This window comes from Oryzias latipes, chromosome 13 (genome assembly GCF_002234675.1).
Source record: "Oryzias latipes chromosome 13, ASM223467v1".
Classification (NCBI taxonomy): domain Eukaryota; kingdom Metazoa; phylum Chordata; class Actinopteri; order Beloniformes; family Adrianichthyidae; genus Oryzias; species Oryzias latipes.
Genome location: NC_019871.2, coordinates 25,024,101 through 25,040,843, shown reverse-complemented (window position 1 = coordinate 25,040,843; position 16,743 = coordinate 25,024,101). Strand labels below are relative to the sequence as shown.

The following is a 16,743-nucleotide window of genomic DNA, read 5'->3' as shown; positions in this document are numbered from 1 at the left end:
ACCCACCCACTCAGCGCCCCAATTAAGTACACACATTCTGGAATAAAGTGCATGCACATGAGAACACACACCCTGCAAAGCCTCTCAACTAACAGCATAAAGGTGCATGGAAGCATACGTAAACACAAGCAAATTACCAAATAAATCACCTAATTTATGCACCTCCAACACAAGCATGCACACAAAACCCCACACCTTATGATGACAGCACCTTAAAAATGGTGCGCTAAAAATAGCCCCCACTAACTTGGTCTTAAATCTTTGCATCTGTGCCAGGTTTAAAAATAAAGAGCAGTGTCGAGAAACCAAGCTGGACCCATTTGTCTTTCTGTCACACTGTCTATCCAGCTTTACCTCCTCCATTATCCCTTAGCCTACTTTAATATTGGGAATGTGGGCAGATGTGATGGTGAAACATCAAGAAATGCAGTCTAGGTAATTGGATTGTAAAGCAGAAAAAAATGTGATAGCTGAAAACTGTAAAAGGGGTGAAGAGGTTTATGATTTATTTTTTCCTCCTCCTTCTTTTTTTTTTTCTTTTGATACAAAGGATGTCCATGACATGCAGGAACAGAAAGCAAGGCTCAAAGGTAGCGTTGGACTGGCTACCATCGGCTGTTAGTAAGCAACAGTATATCAGGTACATGCATCATGCTCTGGCTGGAGTGATGGGGATCAATTCAGCCTTGGGCCGTTGAGTGTGTTGGGTTCAGAGCCCAGCCCCGGTGTGTGGAGGACTGGATTAAGAGGCAGTATTTATGAGGTGCAGCTTGAATGTTTGTCTGGCTGCGTGATAGCAAACTCATCACACCTCTGTCACCTGGCCTCAAAATGAACAAATAGCTCTAGCGTGACATTACAAGAACAGAACAACTGGACAACAGCCTGCTTAACAGACACACTTCTTATTTTCATTGATGTTTTATCTGAAGCTAGTTACGGTGAGGTTCTACGAAGAAACAAGACATTAAGGAAGAAGTAAATCATTTGAAATACGTTTTGGATGATTTTCTTTCAGTTTTACAAAATATGGCAGTGTGCACTATGACTTGCAGAGTAGAGTGTCTTTGTTCTCCCCCACATCTGATTCAGGTGATCTGTTTGTCTTTTGTTTTTCAAAGTTCAAAAGCATGTTTGTGGTTGATTTGTGGTTCTGAACTAACTGTAGTAGATATTATTATTTGTCTCTGTATGGGGTTGTGATGGGTACTCATCCAGGGGGAACCCCACTAAACCCATTTTAAGAGATGGGATAAGACACCCCTTGTAAAATCCCAAACTGGAAAAAGTTGTCCTGTAGAGTTTGGTGTGGCGAACTCAAGAGAACTGCAGTCTTGATGACAGGAAGTGTAGGACCTCATAGAGCGAAGTAAGTGACTGTATAATTGTACTGGACTGAGTGAGTGTGATGTCACCCATAGAAAATGCCTTCCAACCAAATAAAGCCAATTCAGTTGCCATTTTTCCATGAAATGTCCATCTCCATGTTGGAACTAGTAATCCTCAGTAACCCGTGATCAATTTGTGTTGATCTAAATCTATACTTCTATGGTAACAACGCTCTTCAATCAGGAGTGAGCATGCTGGAAGACCACACCCCTTCCACAGAAAGTGAGCTCTGGAACATGTGTCAATCAAAGGCTTTGAACATTCAATGCAAGGCCACCTCCTTTTATTGAGGCCTCTGATTGGTCTGCTTATAACTTGAATAACTTCTGCTACAGCAAAAATATCATGACAAAAATTTGGATTAGCAAGAACAAAGTAAGAATGGTTATTCTGACAAATATTATGACTGAGTAATTGGTGGTTATTTCTCAATAGAGGTCTGCGGGATTTTGGCTTTTTGGGACCAGCAGCAACTTCTTATTTGAAACAAGAAGGGGGAGGGGTCATTCAATCCAGCTCCTAAATCTAAAAAACAATCCTGAGTATCCCCAATCCTGGCGATTCTCAATTAGCACTGTTCTACTTTGCTTGAAGGCCTCAAGCCCTGTATAGTCTCAGCCCCATTCATCCATGCAGACATATTGACTCAATGAGACAAGGTTTATCAAACCTTATGGAAAAGGATAACAGCAACCAGAGGAAAAGCCCACAGAATTTAGGTTTAAATCTCCTTTTCCATTGGCAAATACTGTAGAATATCTTATGCTGAATAATAAGAGAAGTAACCCTTGTGCTATTCTAGGCACTTTAACATTGGGAGTTGGGTCATCTAGACCCACTAGACAGTGCGCTGAACCTTTTTTCTTCAATAATTTGTGATCTTCACTGGTGTCCATGGATTACATGAAATCTTTCCACCTTTATCTACCTTTGTTACGGTAGGGAGAACACGGCAAAGTAAGGGTGGGGTCATCTAAGATAGCACAAAGGCTAAAGAAAACATGTTGAAGTTATGAATTCTGGCCTTTGTTTGTCAGATGTAAACCACCAGAGGTCAGGTTTGGCTTTTGTTGTCAGTTTCTTGCGCTTGTTGCTTGGACTGTTTGTCAGTCTCTATTGCTTCTCACTCAAAGTCTTCAGTCTTACAATGTTCTTGGTTTTCTGACTTGTTTTGAACCTCCCCTTCATTTCATGCTTGTTTACCCTTTGCAAAAAATAGTACACAGAAAGCTTATTTTATTAAGTACACTTGAGTATAAATCTAACAAGTATACTGTGTAAACCATGTAGGGGAGATTGGGCTGTGTTGTCTCAATGCTTATTCCAGACACACTACATGGTTCTGTGGTACAATGTTGATATCAACATGCTAGTCTTTGATAGCTTAATCAATTGCACTTCCAATTTATGTGAGCAGACACAAGACATTGAGGTGAGGTCACAATTTTTCCTTTTCATGGGTCACAATAAATGTTCATGTTATTGTTGTTTTTGTGTTAAGAACTTGTGGGTTATTAGTTAATCAAACATGAATCACTAATTTAAAAAAATGCCAAAGGTAACAGATTTATTTTGAGTCCTCTTTTAGCTACCAAGCTAAAGCCATGTAGCAGTCTATCTTACCATTTTAGCCAAGAAGTCAGTTAGGGTTGGTTGTCACATGTCGACAACCCCTTCCAATATCTTTTCCAACTGTGGGTATGCAGACTTTGACATCTTACATTACATTTTCCTGCAGTTTCCTACCTCACAGATCATGGTCCTACTAGATTTTTTAACATGATAGGTCATCTTTTAATACTCAAATTAATATTAAATAGGTCAATATTGTTAGGAAAATTGGAAATGTAGACCTTTTCAGGCTGTTTGTAGTTTTCTTTAGCCTGTTCTTAGGGCAACTGACATTATTACATAATGATAAAGAAGTTTTAACACTGAAAATTATTTGGTTTAATTGACCAAAACTAAAAAAAAAAGATAGCTGATCACCTCCTGCCCTGCAACAGACTAGCAACCTGTCCAGGGTGTCCCCTGCCTTCGCCCACAAGTGGCAGGGATAGACTCCAGCAGCCCCCGTGACCCCAAATGGGACAAAACGGGTTTAGAAGATGAATGAATGAATAAATAAACTAATGAATGAATGAATAAACGAATGAATGAATGAATAAACGAATGAATGAATGAATGAATGAATGAATGAATGAATAAACGAATGAATGAATGAATGAATGAATGAATGAATGAATGAATGAATGAATGAATGAATGAATGAATGAATGATCACCTCCTTTATACTCATTATTTCTTTTAGTTTATTATTTATTTTCTTTATCTTTCATTATTAGTTCTAATTTTTCTGGTTACTGTGCTGCTCTTTCCTATACGTATGTCAACCAGTGCTGTATGCGATGGAGATGTCAATTTCCATGCGGTTTCTAGCTTAGAAAATGAAAAATGTATACATCTTTTAAAAACCTAATTAATCACTAAAATCATAATGAACTTTATAGGGAAAACCAACCCCAACACCTGGTTGGTTGTCACATTGTGTCAGAATGTCTTTATTACTTCTTGTTACTAGGACCTCTGAAAGCAAACAAGATAGACATTTAAAGCCAGGGCTGCCAACTCTCACGGTTTGGCTGAGACTCAAAAATTTGATTGATTTCTTACGCCACACCTTTATTTATCAAGCATACACTAAAAGTTACTTTTTCCAGATGATTTTTTTAATTTTATTTTTGAATAAATTAATCTGTTGATTTTTGAGTTTTGAATAAATTAATCTAAGATCCATAACTTCGGCCTGCAGAGACCGTGGTGAGAAGTCAATTCAATTAAGTAGGATTCTTCGTTTATGGGGATGTGGACTCATGGTTTCTGTACTGTCAGAGTCCCACTTGCATCATTCTCAAGTTAAACACCACCAAGAGTTTATCTACTTTGATTTGACATTTTCCAGATATGTATTTTGAGTAAGAAGGGCAAAACGTTCTTAATATTACTCACTTTAATAACCCATTTTTAAAACAAGTATCTTGTTAATACATTGTAAAGACCAAGATGATGTTGTTTCATTATTGTAACGGGGAGCAAGCGGAGCATGAAACAGTGGTCATTAAAGCCTTAGTCACGTGCATCAGCAAAGGGTTACATGGGTGCTGCGGGTTTTTGGCAATGGCTGCGCACAAATGCTTTACGCACATGATACATACGTGACTGCGGGATCCCCAGACAAACTCCCCTCTGACTGTCTAATTTTCTAAATTCGAACAGCGAGAGTGCGCACAAAGAGCACGCACCTGTCCCTTAAACAGCACTAACTGGATTTCTTTGCAATGCCCCCAGGGGGCGAGGGCATCTGTTCTGTTCTGGTTCTGTTCCTTTTTCCTGTTTTTTCTTTTTTTCCAGAACTTTTAGAAGTATGGCAGAAAATTTCTTGCTTTTTCTTTGCATTTTCGTCTTTTTACAGCCCCTCAGATATGTTTTATTTTGCCACTTTATAAAAAATCTCTTTAAATCATCATTTAATCCGTGTCAGTGCTGCTGGTTAGAGTCATAGTTTTCCAGCCCAAAAGTTATCAAAACACCACCAGACCCAACAAAAAATGCTACAAATATAAATAAGTAATTAATTATCCATAATTTATTACTTCCTGATTTCATTTAAAGTCCAACTTTGACACAATTGTACTATTAAACCTACCATTATAGCAGTCAGTCAGAGAAAAACATGAAATGATGGACTCCTACTGAACATTAATTATCATAGCACCCACCAATATTGTTCTCAAATATTAGGAACAATCAGGAAAAAAAAGAAGGAAAGGGGAAGAAAAAACACAAATAATCAAACACCAGGAGTTCTGGTAAAACTTATACCCCATCATGAACAGAACTGGAAATTGTTGTATTTTTACTTTTCATAAATTTAGGTGAGGTCAAATATGAGCAAATCTCTTGTGAAACCTAATAACGAAGGGTTTGATTTTCAAAAACCTGTTATTGTAAATATACAATTTCAAAGTATTAAATAAAACATTAGAGAAAAAAATGAAATATTACCTTAGATGACTGCAAGAAGTATTTGGTGTTTTTTCTAGTTGTGTTTTAAAAGTAAATTTCATTCAACACCAACAATAAAAATCCTCCCAAAATCATATATATGCATTCATAAAACAAATTAGTTTTGGTTCACAAATTGTATTTGTTGTAAGTAACCAAACAGGGCTGACAATAAGATACATTAGACATGATGATTGCCTGAAGATTTGTTTTATAAACTGACAGAGACAAATGTGGTCTGATTTTACTCCTAACAGGCGCTGGAATTGAATAGGAATTATTCAAAATACAGCAATTTTGAGATCTTTTCAAGACTTATTAAATAAAAAATTCATAGTCAGCCAAACCCGTTTCTGATTGCTGTAATACAGAGATTAAAAAAGTTCACAGAATAAATTCCAAAGAAATGCATCTTGTGCCTATTGAACAGTGGAGGAAACACTGCAATAATACTTCCCTTTAAAGGAAAAGTAAGTTAAAAAAAGGGGAAAGTAAGTAATCCAAATGTGGACCTGGTACTGCTCCACTCAAATGGAAAGTGGGCCTAAACAAAACCAAGAAACAGTTTGGCCTTGGATGAAACTTTATCATCAGTAATGACAATCAAAATAGCAGGCCTTGAGCCATGTTTCAAGTGGGAGCCATCCACTGAGAAAAAGGTCAAAGGGCATTACTACAGTAGACACTGAGTTCGGCATTTCTTCTAAATGCCTTGTCTGAGTATTTAGTTTAGTATAGACTACGTTTACTTGAAGTAAACTTGAATAGACTATTTTTTGCTAAACATGAAGTCAAGGAAGGTGTTTGCCAGTCGCTGGATTTATAATTGTACTCTTAACCTTGGATAGCTTAGCCTTAACATGAATTGTTGCTTATTAACCTGCCTTGTTTTGATTAAGTTTAGTCCAGAGGACTTTGTTTCAGTTTTTAGCAAACTCTTCAAGAGAAGAAGTTTTTTTTTCTTTTCTTCTCAGCTCAGGTCCTATAGGAGACAGCCCATCCTAGAGCGCTGTCCACGGCCTTCACCGTCAAGTCACAGAAACATCCTGCTGCAGCTGTTGATGCATCCGAGCTGTCCCTCGCTTCTGTCACCGGTTGTCAGTTCTGCACCCATCAAAAAGAAGCAAAGAATCTAAACCTTCTTCAGATATTAACACAGTAGTTTTGGGTCACCTGGGATATGAGTTGTATTCTAGGATTTTTTTCATTGTGGTTCCTGTGCTCCCTGGTGGTCAGGAGGACTTACTGCAGCTTCTGCCATCGTAGTTTGTCGTAGGCTATGTCCAAATTCCCATCCTAACCTCTAACTACTAAAAAAACTATATAGTGCAGGTCTATGTAGTGCCCTGGATTTTAAAAGCAATTCGTACACCATGCTCACTAATTTTTTTTAAACGGCAAATATGACGCCATTGATTTCACAAAGTGAAAATTGAATCTACATGGGTGTTTATGAATCCACTGTGTTCTGAAGTTGAAAACATTGACGGTTTGTTAAAAAAGTACATTCAAATACTTGTTTTTTCTTTTTTGCAAAAATTGATCAAAATTAATACATTGTGGTCTATATTTGCCAATCTAGTGAGCATCGATGCACACTGGTTCATCTGAAGAGACTTCTGGGGAATTTCCAGGGCACTCGATTTTGGAATTGTAGATTCGGACGGCACAACAAAATGGCGAACGTGCAAAATTTCAGTCAATATAGTTAAGCCCAAAATTGTTCACACACAATCAATTTTTGACCTAAAATAATTTTTGTCAACCAGCATTTTTTTAAATTGCAAATGACACAGAAGGTAATACCGTATTTTCTGCACTATACTACAAATTAATGGTTTATTTGAAGCTTATGTCACATACCAGGCGCGTTAAGTGAGACAAAAGAGTTGAAGAGAAAGCTGTACGTCAATCAAACCTTGGCTGTGTTCACAGTAACTCTAGAGCTTGATTGTAATGCATTAGCCATGTTAGAAGTGTTAGCTGTGTTAGCTTATTCACAATATCGTGAACTCACAACCCTGTTTGCAATACTTAAAAAAGCAGACTGATACAGCTAAAACAAAGCATTACTGATACTACCCTAACTCCCAATCTCTTTAGTATATGCAAAAAAACAGTCCAACACTGCTCCACACGTAATGTGTTTTAGGGTGTTCACTTCACTCTAACACCCAACCTTTTGTACAGCAGGATTAATCCATATAAAAAGTGATCTGGATTGTAAGGTTTTGTTTTTTAAATAAAATGAAGTTCACTTTATAAGTTAGAGGAATTACAAGGCATCGCCATGAAAATGAAACAATGATCTGCTTTTAGCTAGATTTGAACAAAAAGTGACATATTTGCCAGAAGTTTGAAAAATGTAATACCTAACTGTAAATGTATAACAGGTTAGCTGCTGGTCAGCGTACATTTGTTTTAGTAGAGAATTGCTGAAGGCATATAATTGTTTATGCTTGTAGTAGCATCTGCAATACTCAGTAAGACAGAATACAAGTCGCTTCCTCTGACCCTCTGGCTCCTCCCTATGGCTCCAATTTACAAAATCCCACACAGCATTTGAAGCTGTAGTGGTGTCCAAAAGTGTTTTTTTTTTTTTTTTTTTTTTTTAAAGAGGAGCGAATTGGGCTGGCTGGGGTGATCCAAGCCCCAGAGAAACTCATTTCTTCACCCTGGTGTGCTCTGAAGCACAGAATTTTACATTAAAATGTAAGTAAGTAGTATGATTTGTAATGTATTTTCCGAGCATTGGCAGCTACATGCTAACATAGATGACTGGCGACTATTGATCACATCATTGAGTGATAGTAACGTCCAAATTTGAAAACACTATTAGTTCAATAAAGTTCATAGTGTCTGTATAGGTTAACTGACTTCTTAGGTTCTTTTATTATTTTATTTATGTGTTTTTTCACATACCTTACAAAAAAATACATAGAAAATGGTCTTAAAAAAGTTTTTTATATACGTCACATCACTACAATTGGATGACTCTGACTAAGACGGAAGACATCCATGAAAACATGTAAGGTATGTGAAAAAACACAACCGTGTCTGATAACAGAGGAACCTAAGAAGTCTGAAAACACTATTTTTGCCATATCTCTCCAGTTGGAGGGATAAATGTAGGGAGTAGAAGCCGTAGGGGTAGGGAAGCAATTTGGATTTGGCCTAAGTGTACCTTATGCTTTAACAATAGGACTTAATTTGCTTTGACACAAAAACTTGTGTTTCTTTGTTCAGCTTTGATGCTTTTTGAATTGTTGACATTTTTAAAATTAGTTATGAAGGAAAAACAACACATGAAGCTAATTTTGAAAATAAGGTTAGGCTCATGAACGCTCAAAGCCACAGTCTTTCCATGTATGGGCTAGTGGATTAAAAAAAACTTTTTCTTTTTAAGAACGAATCTCAGAAAAGCCAATATGAAATAGTCAAGAATCATCTCTGCACAGTAGATTGTGTTTTTTTCTCCTTCTCTAGCCTGTTTTAAACTGTCAAATAAAGCTTATACTCAAGCTCCTTCCCTACAGCACCTGAGCAGCACAGCAAAATAATATAACATGTCACTTTGACAGGTGCTGAGCACATTAAAAACATCCTCTCCACTGCGCACCCTGTCTGAGAGGGAAACCCACGCCAGATGTACAACAACCTGACTTTGCACGCATGATCAAACACCTACATCTGGGTGCTGAGGGCTTTTCTGCTCTTCCCGGCGGATGCTAAATGATATCGTTAACATTTTAATGCAGGAGACATTTACACATGGGCTTGCACAATTACACCTCTGATTCACTGCGATCCAGACAGACACAGTGTGATCAGTAATTAGATTTTACATTGGGTGAAATGTGGCACACACACAGGCACACGCACATACAAAATCACCAAAGCTTGCTCCTAATTAGAGAGCCAGACAGACTTGAGGAGGTTTGGTACAGTGGTGTAGCCCTCATTATGGAGCTAGATGTATGAGCTGGGGTATCTATTGTGATCGCACATCGGGGCATCCATTACCCGACATTAGCAGCTCTTTCAACTGGAATCACGCTCGGAGTTCAAAATACAACCCAGCAAACCCTTTTACTACTCATACAAGTGAGAAAGACTTAAGTGGGTTTGTTAACTTAATTTAGCCCATTAGATATTCACATAAGACTAAGGGTCCACAAAATGATCAATCACTTAAATGAAGGCAGCATGTTTTCATGAGCTAATTTAATTTCATGAGCTATGATTCTTCTTGTGTAGCCAAACCTTAATTGTTAATCAGAGGCAGTGATTGCAGATGAAACACCGGCGAGATTTAACTCAGCCTTTATAGATGAAGGGAAAATCGCGAGCAGATCTGGGAATCACCTCACAACTCCAGCAGTTGGAGTGTCATCATCACGCTGGCCTCACTGCCTCCATGCAGATTTATGGAGGCACGAGCGCTGGTTCCCTCTTACTGTTTGCAGCCAATTCCAGTCCCCCACTCCCACCCGCAGCCTCTGTAGCATTTCCATCCAGGGTTTCAGGTTGCCAGTGATGTGAGGTCATGTAAAAATTGGCAAGCTTACTAAAGTCGGTAGCTTCTGTAAGCAAGGCAGGTCTGGACCCCCCCCCCCATTTCAAAGTGGACATGCTTGCAGAAAGGTCACAGCTAATTGAGTTCAGAATTTGACTGTATGATTACATGACCTCTGCATAAATGCTCATTTATAGATGGCACATCAGATAAGTCCTCCGTAAAGCCACAAGCAGCTGCAGGTTAAGCACTCTGCATGTCTACAAATCATCACAGTCTCTCACTCAGAGAAGTCTTGTTTTGTCGCTCCAACGAAAATTGAAATGAGTCAGATTAGGTTGTTGTGTTTTTGTCTTACGGCAGTTTTTCGGGGGGCTGCGTTCAATATTTCCTCTCCTGCATTGATGACTAAATTTATAGATCCTTATTGGATAGGCACAGATGATTGCAGAAACATGATATATTTAAGGAAAATAACCATAAATCATTGTGCCAGTTAGCAGATGGAAGTGTCAAAGTTGATATTTTAATGTTATTTTCTTTTGAGTGGGGAAGGAGAGCATGTTAAAGACCCACCCCAAACATAACTGCATATCTGGTATTTGTAGCATGTTCTTGTGGAATTTTTCTGATGATGGAGGACAAAAATAAAGAAAATTAGGCTCGGAATTTTATTTCTGAGTATTTCTTTATTTAAGTCCTTGATTCAGGAGCAGAAAAAAATTACATTTAAAAAAGACGTAGAAGCTACAAGCTCCCTGCTCCGCTCCATTCTGATGCATCACTCATGCAAAAATAGATCTATGTACGTCTTTGTTTTCCACGTCCTGGCTACAAAACTGTATGGCTGGATAGCTCCATTGTTGCTTGCCATGTTAGGTTGGGGGTTTGAGGGGCTGTAAGCTACTGGGAGAGCATATAAACAAATAGATAATGGGAGGTGGGGGCTGGGTTACTACACACCAGTGGTTCTGTCCCCCCACTCAGAGGTGAATTTCAAAGGACGACAGTGGCTCAGGTGGTTGACCGGGTCGTCCAATGATCGAAGGGTTGGCAGTTCGATCCCCGCTCCCACCAGCCAAGATGTCGTTGTGTCCTTGGGCAAGACACCTCACCCTCCTTGCCTCCAGTGTGGCTCCACTGGTGTGTGAATGTGTATGAATGCCCCAGTGATGGTCAGAGGGGCCGTAGGCCCGAACTGGCAGCCACGCCTCTGTTAGTCTGCCCCAGGGCAGCTGTGGCTACAACCGTAGCTTACCATCACCAAGTATGAATGAGGAGTGAATGAATAATGGACACAATGTAAGCGCTTTGAGTGTCTTGAAAAGCGCAGATAAATCCAATCCATTATTAACTCCTGCTGCTCTGCAGAAACTATGTCCAAGAAAATGATACAGGTTTTTTTTATTGTTAAAAACGACATAATCATAATAAAAGACCACTAGCAACTCATTTACAATTGCTCAAAAGATGATTAGAGTGGATCTTTTCAGGGCCCGAAGTGTATTTTGTTGTAGGAATCATGATTATTTTAATCAGTAACGATTCCCAAGCATTTTTAACCAGCTGGTTGTGTTAAAAAAGAAAAGGGTATCCAATCCTTCATTCTTCACTGAACAAATTTGTGTGCATACTGGTGCAACAGGGAAGGAGTGTCTTTGAGTCAAACATGTTTGGGCTACCTCTGTTTGCAACACTGAAGGATACATTTAAAATTAGTTTCTGTTTTTGAGAAATGTCTCTTTAACGCTGTTGAAAACTATCACCAAATCCAGAGACAATTATTGCTGATAAAGATGCACTGAAGCATCTGATGGGACAGCACTGCACCTGTTCCAAGAATAATTTCACAAAAAGCACATGAAAAACTTCACCTGATATGTTGTTGAGTTTATTTGACTTGCTAAATATCAAGGTTTGTAATTTGATCATCATTAAACGCCGCCGAATAAAGGTGGCTGCTCACATCGGCCTTCCTGTCCTCATATTCTTTTCCTGCAAGATAAAATTATCCCCAAATTTGAGAGGTACAGTCGAGAGGATAGGATCCTTTCACAAAATAATCTGAATTTCCCCTTTTTTTAAATCTTTTTGGTATGGATGAAATTATGACCAGAACTCCCTTGGAAATTTTTCTTGTTGACTTTTAAACGGATGCTCGCTTGTTTCCTTCTGCTTATACCAAGAAATTTTAAATACAAATTTAAATACAGACCTATTGAGGACTTTTTGGAAACCAGCTGTGGTTCCTGCACATCCCAGTTTTTGTCTGATCCCTGTTTCTTAAATCAGTTTGAAACCCTTCCACCATGTTTTCCAGTTTTAAGCAAACTCCAAGGTACATGAGTTTAGGAAAACAAAACAAGCCGCCATCAGTTCTAATATGGTTTAATGATCCCATGAGTCATAGCCTATAGCGTTCTACACCAAGAGTGAATGGGGCATCGCTTTAGGACGCAGCTCCTGACACCCATAAAGGAGGTTACCATAGAGACAGGCCAGCGAGTAGGCCTAACTCTAAAACAGCGAGAAGTGTCTGGAAACCAATCTCAATCTGCAAGGTCATTCATTCTCTATGACAGCGACTGCTCAGACGATGAATGCCTCATTTTCATGATAATCAACAAAATGTCCAGTGACAGAAGACGACGCGACATGAACAGGCTTCACTGCAGTGATGGAGAAATCAGGTGCAAGCTCCTGACAGAAACACACCCGTTCAAACAGCGTCTAAAAACATTTGCGGCGCAAATGACAGACACATGAAGCGCAATGTCTGCACTGAACGCCGTCTGCGGCTTAATCCCTATCAGTCATTTGCCACAGGCCTCCTCAATAATCCCTTATGCAATAAACGGACACAATCTTGCATGGCAGCTGATCTAATGTCAGACTCAGATGATTATGATTAATGAGGATTCTTCATTGTTCCTTTATGAGTTTCAGCCAAAGCTGGGCTGAGGGAGATACCGTTTTCTATGGAGTCAATGTCAATAAACCACACCGATTCATGGTAGCCTCGGCTCTGAAAAGGAGTCGACGCACAAATAAAAATCCATTTTGTTTCCGCCTTGTTTTATCATTCTGGCCAGAAGGAAAAATCCATTTTCGAGACCCGACATATCATATCACAGCCTTTTTTGTGAGGCTAAACATATTCATACCATTAAATTTGCATTTTTTTGTTTGTAATTTAGATTTTTCTTTATTCTGTTATACAAAACCAATTGCCGTTGGGTTTGCTTTGTTTCAAGACTCGAGCAAACGCCGTTTTCTTACATGCGTTTTCCCATTTTCTTCCCCTCGCCTTCTTCTGGTCTCCCTGTGCTTGTTTTCGTACACACCCAGGCAGCCATAATCCCTCCTTGCACAAGAGGCTCTGGCCAATAAGCGAATGCAATAAACTGTATCAATTTTCCACCATTGATTATGGATATACTGTACAAGTACACAAATGTGCTTGCATGGGGGCAGATGCATGCAGTTGTGTGCAAGGATTTGTGCTCGTGCAAATGCACAGGTACGTTTAAACGCTTACAACGACCAAAGCTGGCTGTCACACAGTGTTTCAACAGAAAACAGGTCCTGCATGCTTGGGGAGAAAAACTCAGCCATGTTTGGTTTTGCTCATTTATAAAATACTTTTGAGAAATATTGGAAAGAAAATGTTACACTCTGAACATCATTAAGCTGCACTGGAATATAAGCAACATGAAGCTCCAATCATAATTGGTTTTAAGGAAATGTACAGTTTCAGATCAATGTCTACAAAGTGAAAATTTGGGATTGTCCATGCGTGTCTTTAAATGTATGACTTTGGTTCTGAAGATTTTTCTTGGCTTTAAAAATGATGCTCACAGTGGTGGAAAGGGTTAAAACAAATGTCCATTATATCAAAGACGTCACTTATTACTAAGGGCCAGAATGAAACACCAGTGAGACAGAATCAAAACAATTAAAAATATGCTTTATTCCTTCAATAATTAGATTTTGAAAATGAGGGAAAAATGTCATTTATTTAATACATTTTTTTTAAATCAGACAACCACCTTCTCACAAGGGGTAAATCTATCATTTAGGTCAGGATGTGAATTTGAAGGCCAGAAATGTGTCTAAGGGTTTGCAGGAGAGCTTAAAGGATTTAAAAAGCAATTCTTCCCTCCTCCATCTCCCTCCTTCTGACAAGGGTGTCAACCTTTTTTGACAGCCACGTAAACCCATTCCATTTGGGTCACAGGTGACCTCCATCCCCCCACTCCTCAATCATTTACAGTCTACCTGTGATTTGCCTCCTACCGTGGATAATAAGCACACACAATAACAGGCAAGCAGGTGGAAAAACTTACCATTCAAGATGCTCTGGAAAAAGATAAAAGCCAATATCCACATGCCCTGTTCCGTTCAATCCCCCCCAAGCTATGCTTTTTCTTCTTCCTCCGACCGGTGCCTCCCTGGGTCTCTCTTCTGTTCGCTGGGGGTAAGGTTAAACATTTGCCTCTGTCTTGAAGCAAATCCGTCTCAGTCTTTACACTTTTAGAATCTCCTTCTTACTTTTCCCCCCTGCTTTTTTTTAAGATTTCGTTTCTTTTCGGTGCGCTTGGATAAATGAGCGTCAGTGATGATTGTCTTTGGAAGAGCTGCGCGCAGACGCTTCTCCGGCGCTCCGCTTCTTCTTGCTGCTCCTTCCTGTGAAAAGGATGCTGAAGGGGTGAAGCCCGGGTGCAAGTGATGCTGAGTCAGAGCCGGAGAAGAGCAGTTCCTGCAGCCAAAAATCAATTCTCCTCCGAATTCGGTAAACAAAATAGATCTTTTTTTTATTATTATTATTTCTTTAAAATATCAGAAGCTCCGGTTCCCTAAAAGAAACATTGACTCATAGGTCATCCCCGAGCTTGAAAAAAGAAATTACTAGACAAAAAATATATATTTATATATATATTTCAGAAAATAAAATAAGAGAACTAAGAAGTGATCAGTGAGTGGAGGAATGAAAAAAATCGTTTTTTCTCAGAATCCAAGTCAGATCATCTTCATCGCCCCTTTGCGTCCAGCAAGAGGCGATCAAGCGCATCTTCCCCGCTGTCGCTCTCTAAACACACCCCACTGACTCTCTGAGTGTTCCACAGAATAACCCTCTCCCCTGCCCCTGCAGACGCTTTAATTCCTCATTGCCTTAAAGGAGCAGAGACGGCTACCGGTCGCTCGTGAGGGCAGGACACTCGTTGAAGGTGGGGAGGGGGCGTGCGCGCAGCGAGCGGGACATTTGCATTAAGGAAATGAGACACCTGACGCACCGAGGAATTTTTACGCACGGAGTTGGAATGGTTCAGGAAGAGGGCGCAGTCAGCTGGAGCGCACAAGCCCTCAATGCCCAGATTTGTTCGGAATTTCTTTCTCATTCTTTTTTTTTTCTTCTTGAAAATAAATTGATATAATCGCGTTTTTTTTTATTTTATTTTAAATTGGTGGCTCAGTAATTAAAGGCAGATCCCCAACTCAAAGGATTGCGCACATCTCTCCTTCTAATCTAACCCCATCCACCCGCCACCTCCACCAGCCCTCCATTTTAACGCCTGCCTTGCAGTCAAGGGTAAAGGCTGGAGGAGCCTGTGGGCCTGTCCACAGAGCAGGGTTACACTGAATGTGATAGGCTGTAACCAGCAGCAGTCTGCAGCTCAGTCTCTATCCCACATGACAGAATGCTACTGAGAATGAAATCCCAGTCTGTTCCTCAGGGTCTTCATTTTGCATGCTTATATCTAGACGGACGGAGGAATCTTTAAATGCCCAATGTGACAGAATGGTGGTATCATTGTCAATGTAAGTGCAACTACGTGTGTCACTGACTTTTGTGTTGGTTTGATGCAGGGGGGGGGGGTGATTCTGTGGCATAAGGAGTGCAAGTGTGTTGCTTGGTTTCATTTTCCTGCTGTCCAGGCTGCTTGTCAACAGAACCTGTCCACTTGTCTGCCTGTCTCCCCCTTCACCTCACTGCAGCAAACAAACACCAATACTGTGCTGCATTAGCTGAAGTCTGAACCAGAACACACTGTTCCTGTTCGCCTCAAAGAGGTGGAAAAAGAAAGAACACTTCTGCTTCCTCCAACATTTTTCTAATTTCCCGTAGATATTACCAAATAGTCTGATGGTAGTATTGCTTACGTTTCAGACTTGACTCTATTAAGTATTCTAAATTTAAGTGTGTGGAAGTACCTATAAGAAGAAAACACAGTAGAATCAGGGCAGTGGGTCAGAGATTCCTGCCTGTCAGTAAAAAGTGGATTAGTCGACTCTTCTGGTGTTTCAGCTTTGGATTCCTTGTGCTGACCAGCAGTTGTTTTCATTAGCCGCAGCATGACATGCTCTGGGATCACCTTGTAATGAACTGGTGACCTGTCCAGGGTGACTGTTGGGACAGACTCCAACCCCCACAAGACCATAGTAAAAAAAAAAAGCCAAATGGAACATGGATTTAATTGATTTGATAGATGTTTTCCATTTTTGTATTTTACCTGTATCCAAGAGGCCACTTTTGTTTTGAAAAAGTTATGATAGTCTGTTTTCATGAAGCTACTTGCAGGATAAAATGATGGAAAGAGCTTTTATCGTAAATGATTTAAATCTCACTCCAATCATCTTTTGAGATATTTCAAGCGTTCCCAGTGGTCTTTTATTCATGACTATTAGCCAAAATCAAAAAAACCTGTGTAGTTTTCGGACGTTTCTGCAGCACGGCAGTAGTTCTTTAGAAATTCGCATCTTCTTGCCTTCTT

The 16,743-nt window shown here is 39.6% G+C and overlaps 1 protein-coding gene across 2 annotated transcripts in view; it reads right to left on the bottom strand.

Moving 5' to 3' along the window:
* LOC101167815 (Down syndrome cell adhesion molecule) overlaps positions 1-15,400 on the bottom strand; it is a 133,953-nt gene extending 118,553 nt beyond the window's left edge. The window contains exon 1 of one of the 2 annotated variants that reach the window (XM_020708439.2): positions 14,317-15,400. In XM_020708439.2, the coding sequence (XP_020564098.1) occupies positions 14,317-14,359 (43 nt within the window). In that variant the 5' untranslated portion in view covers positions 14,360-15,400. The remainder of the gene's footprint in view (positions 1-14,316) is intronic. The other variant, XM_023962058.1, reaches the window with a different exon arrangement.
* Positions 15,401-16,743: the final 1,343 nt, after the last annotated feature.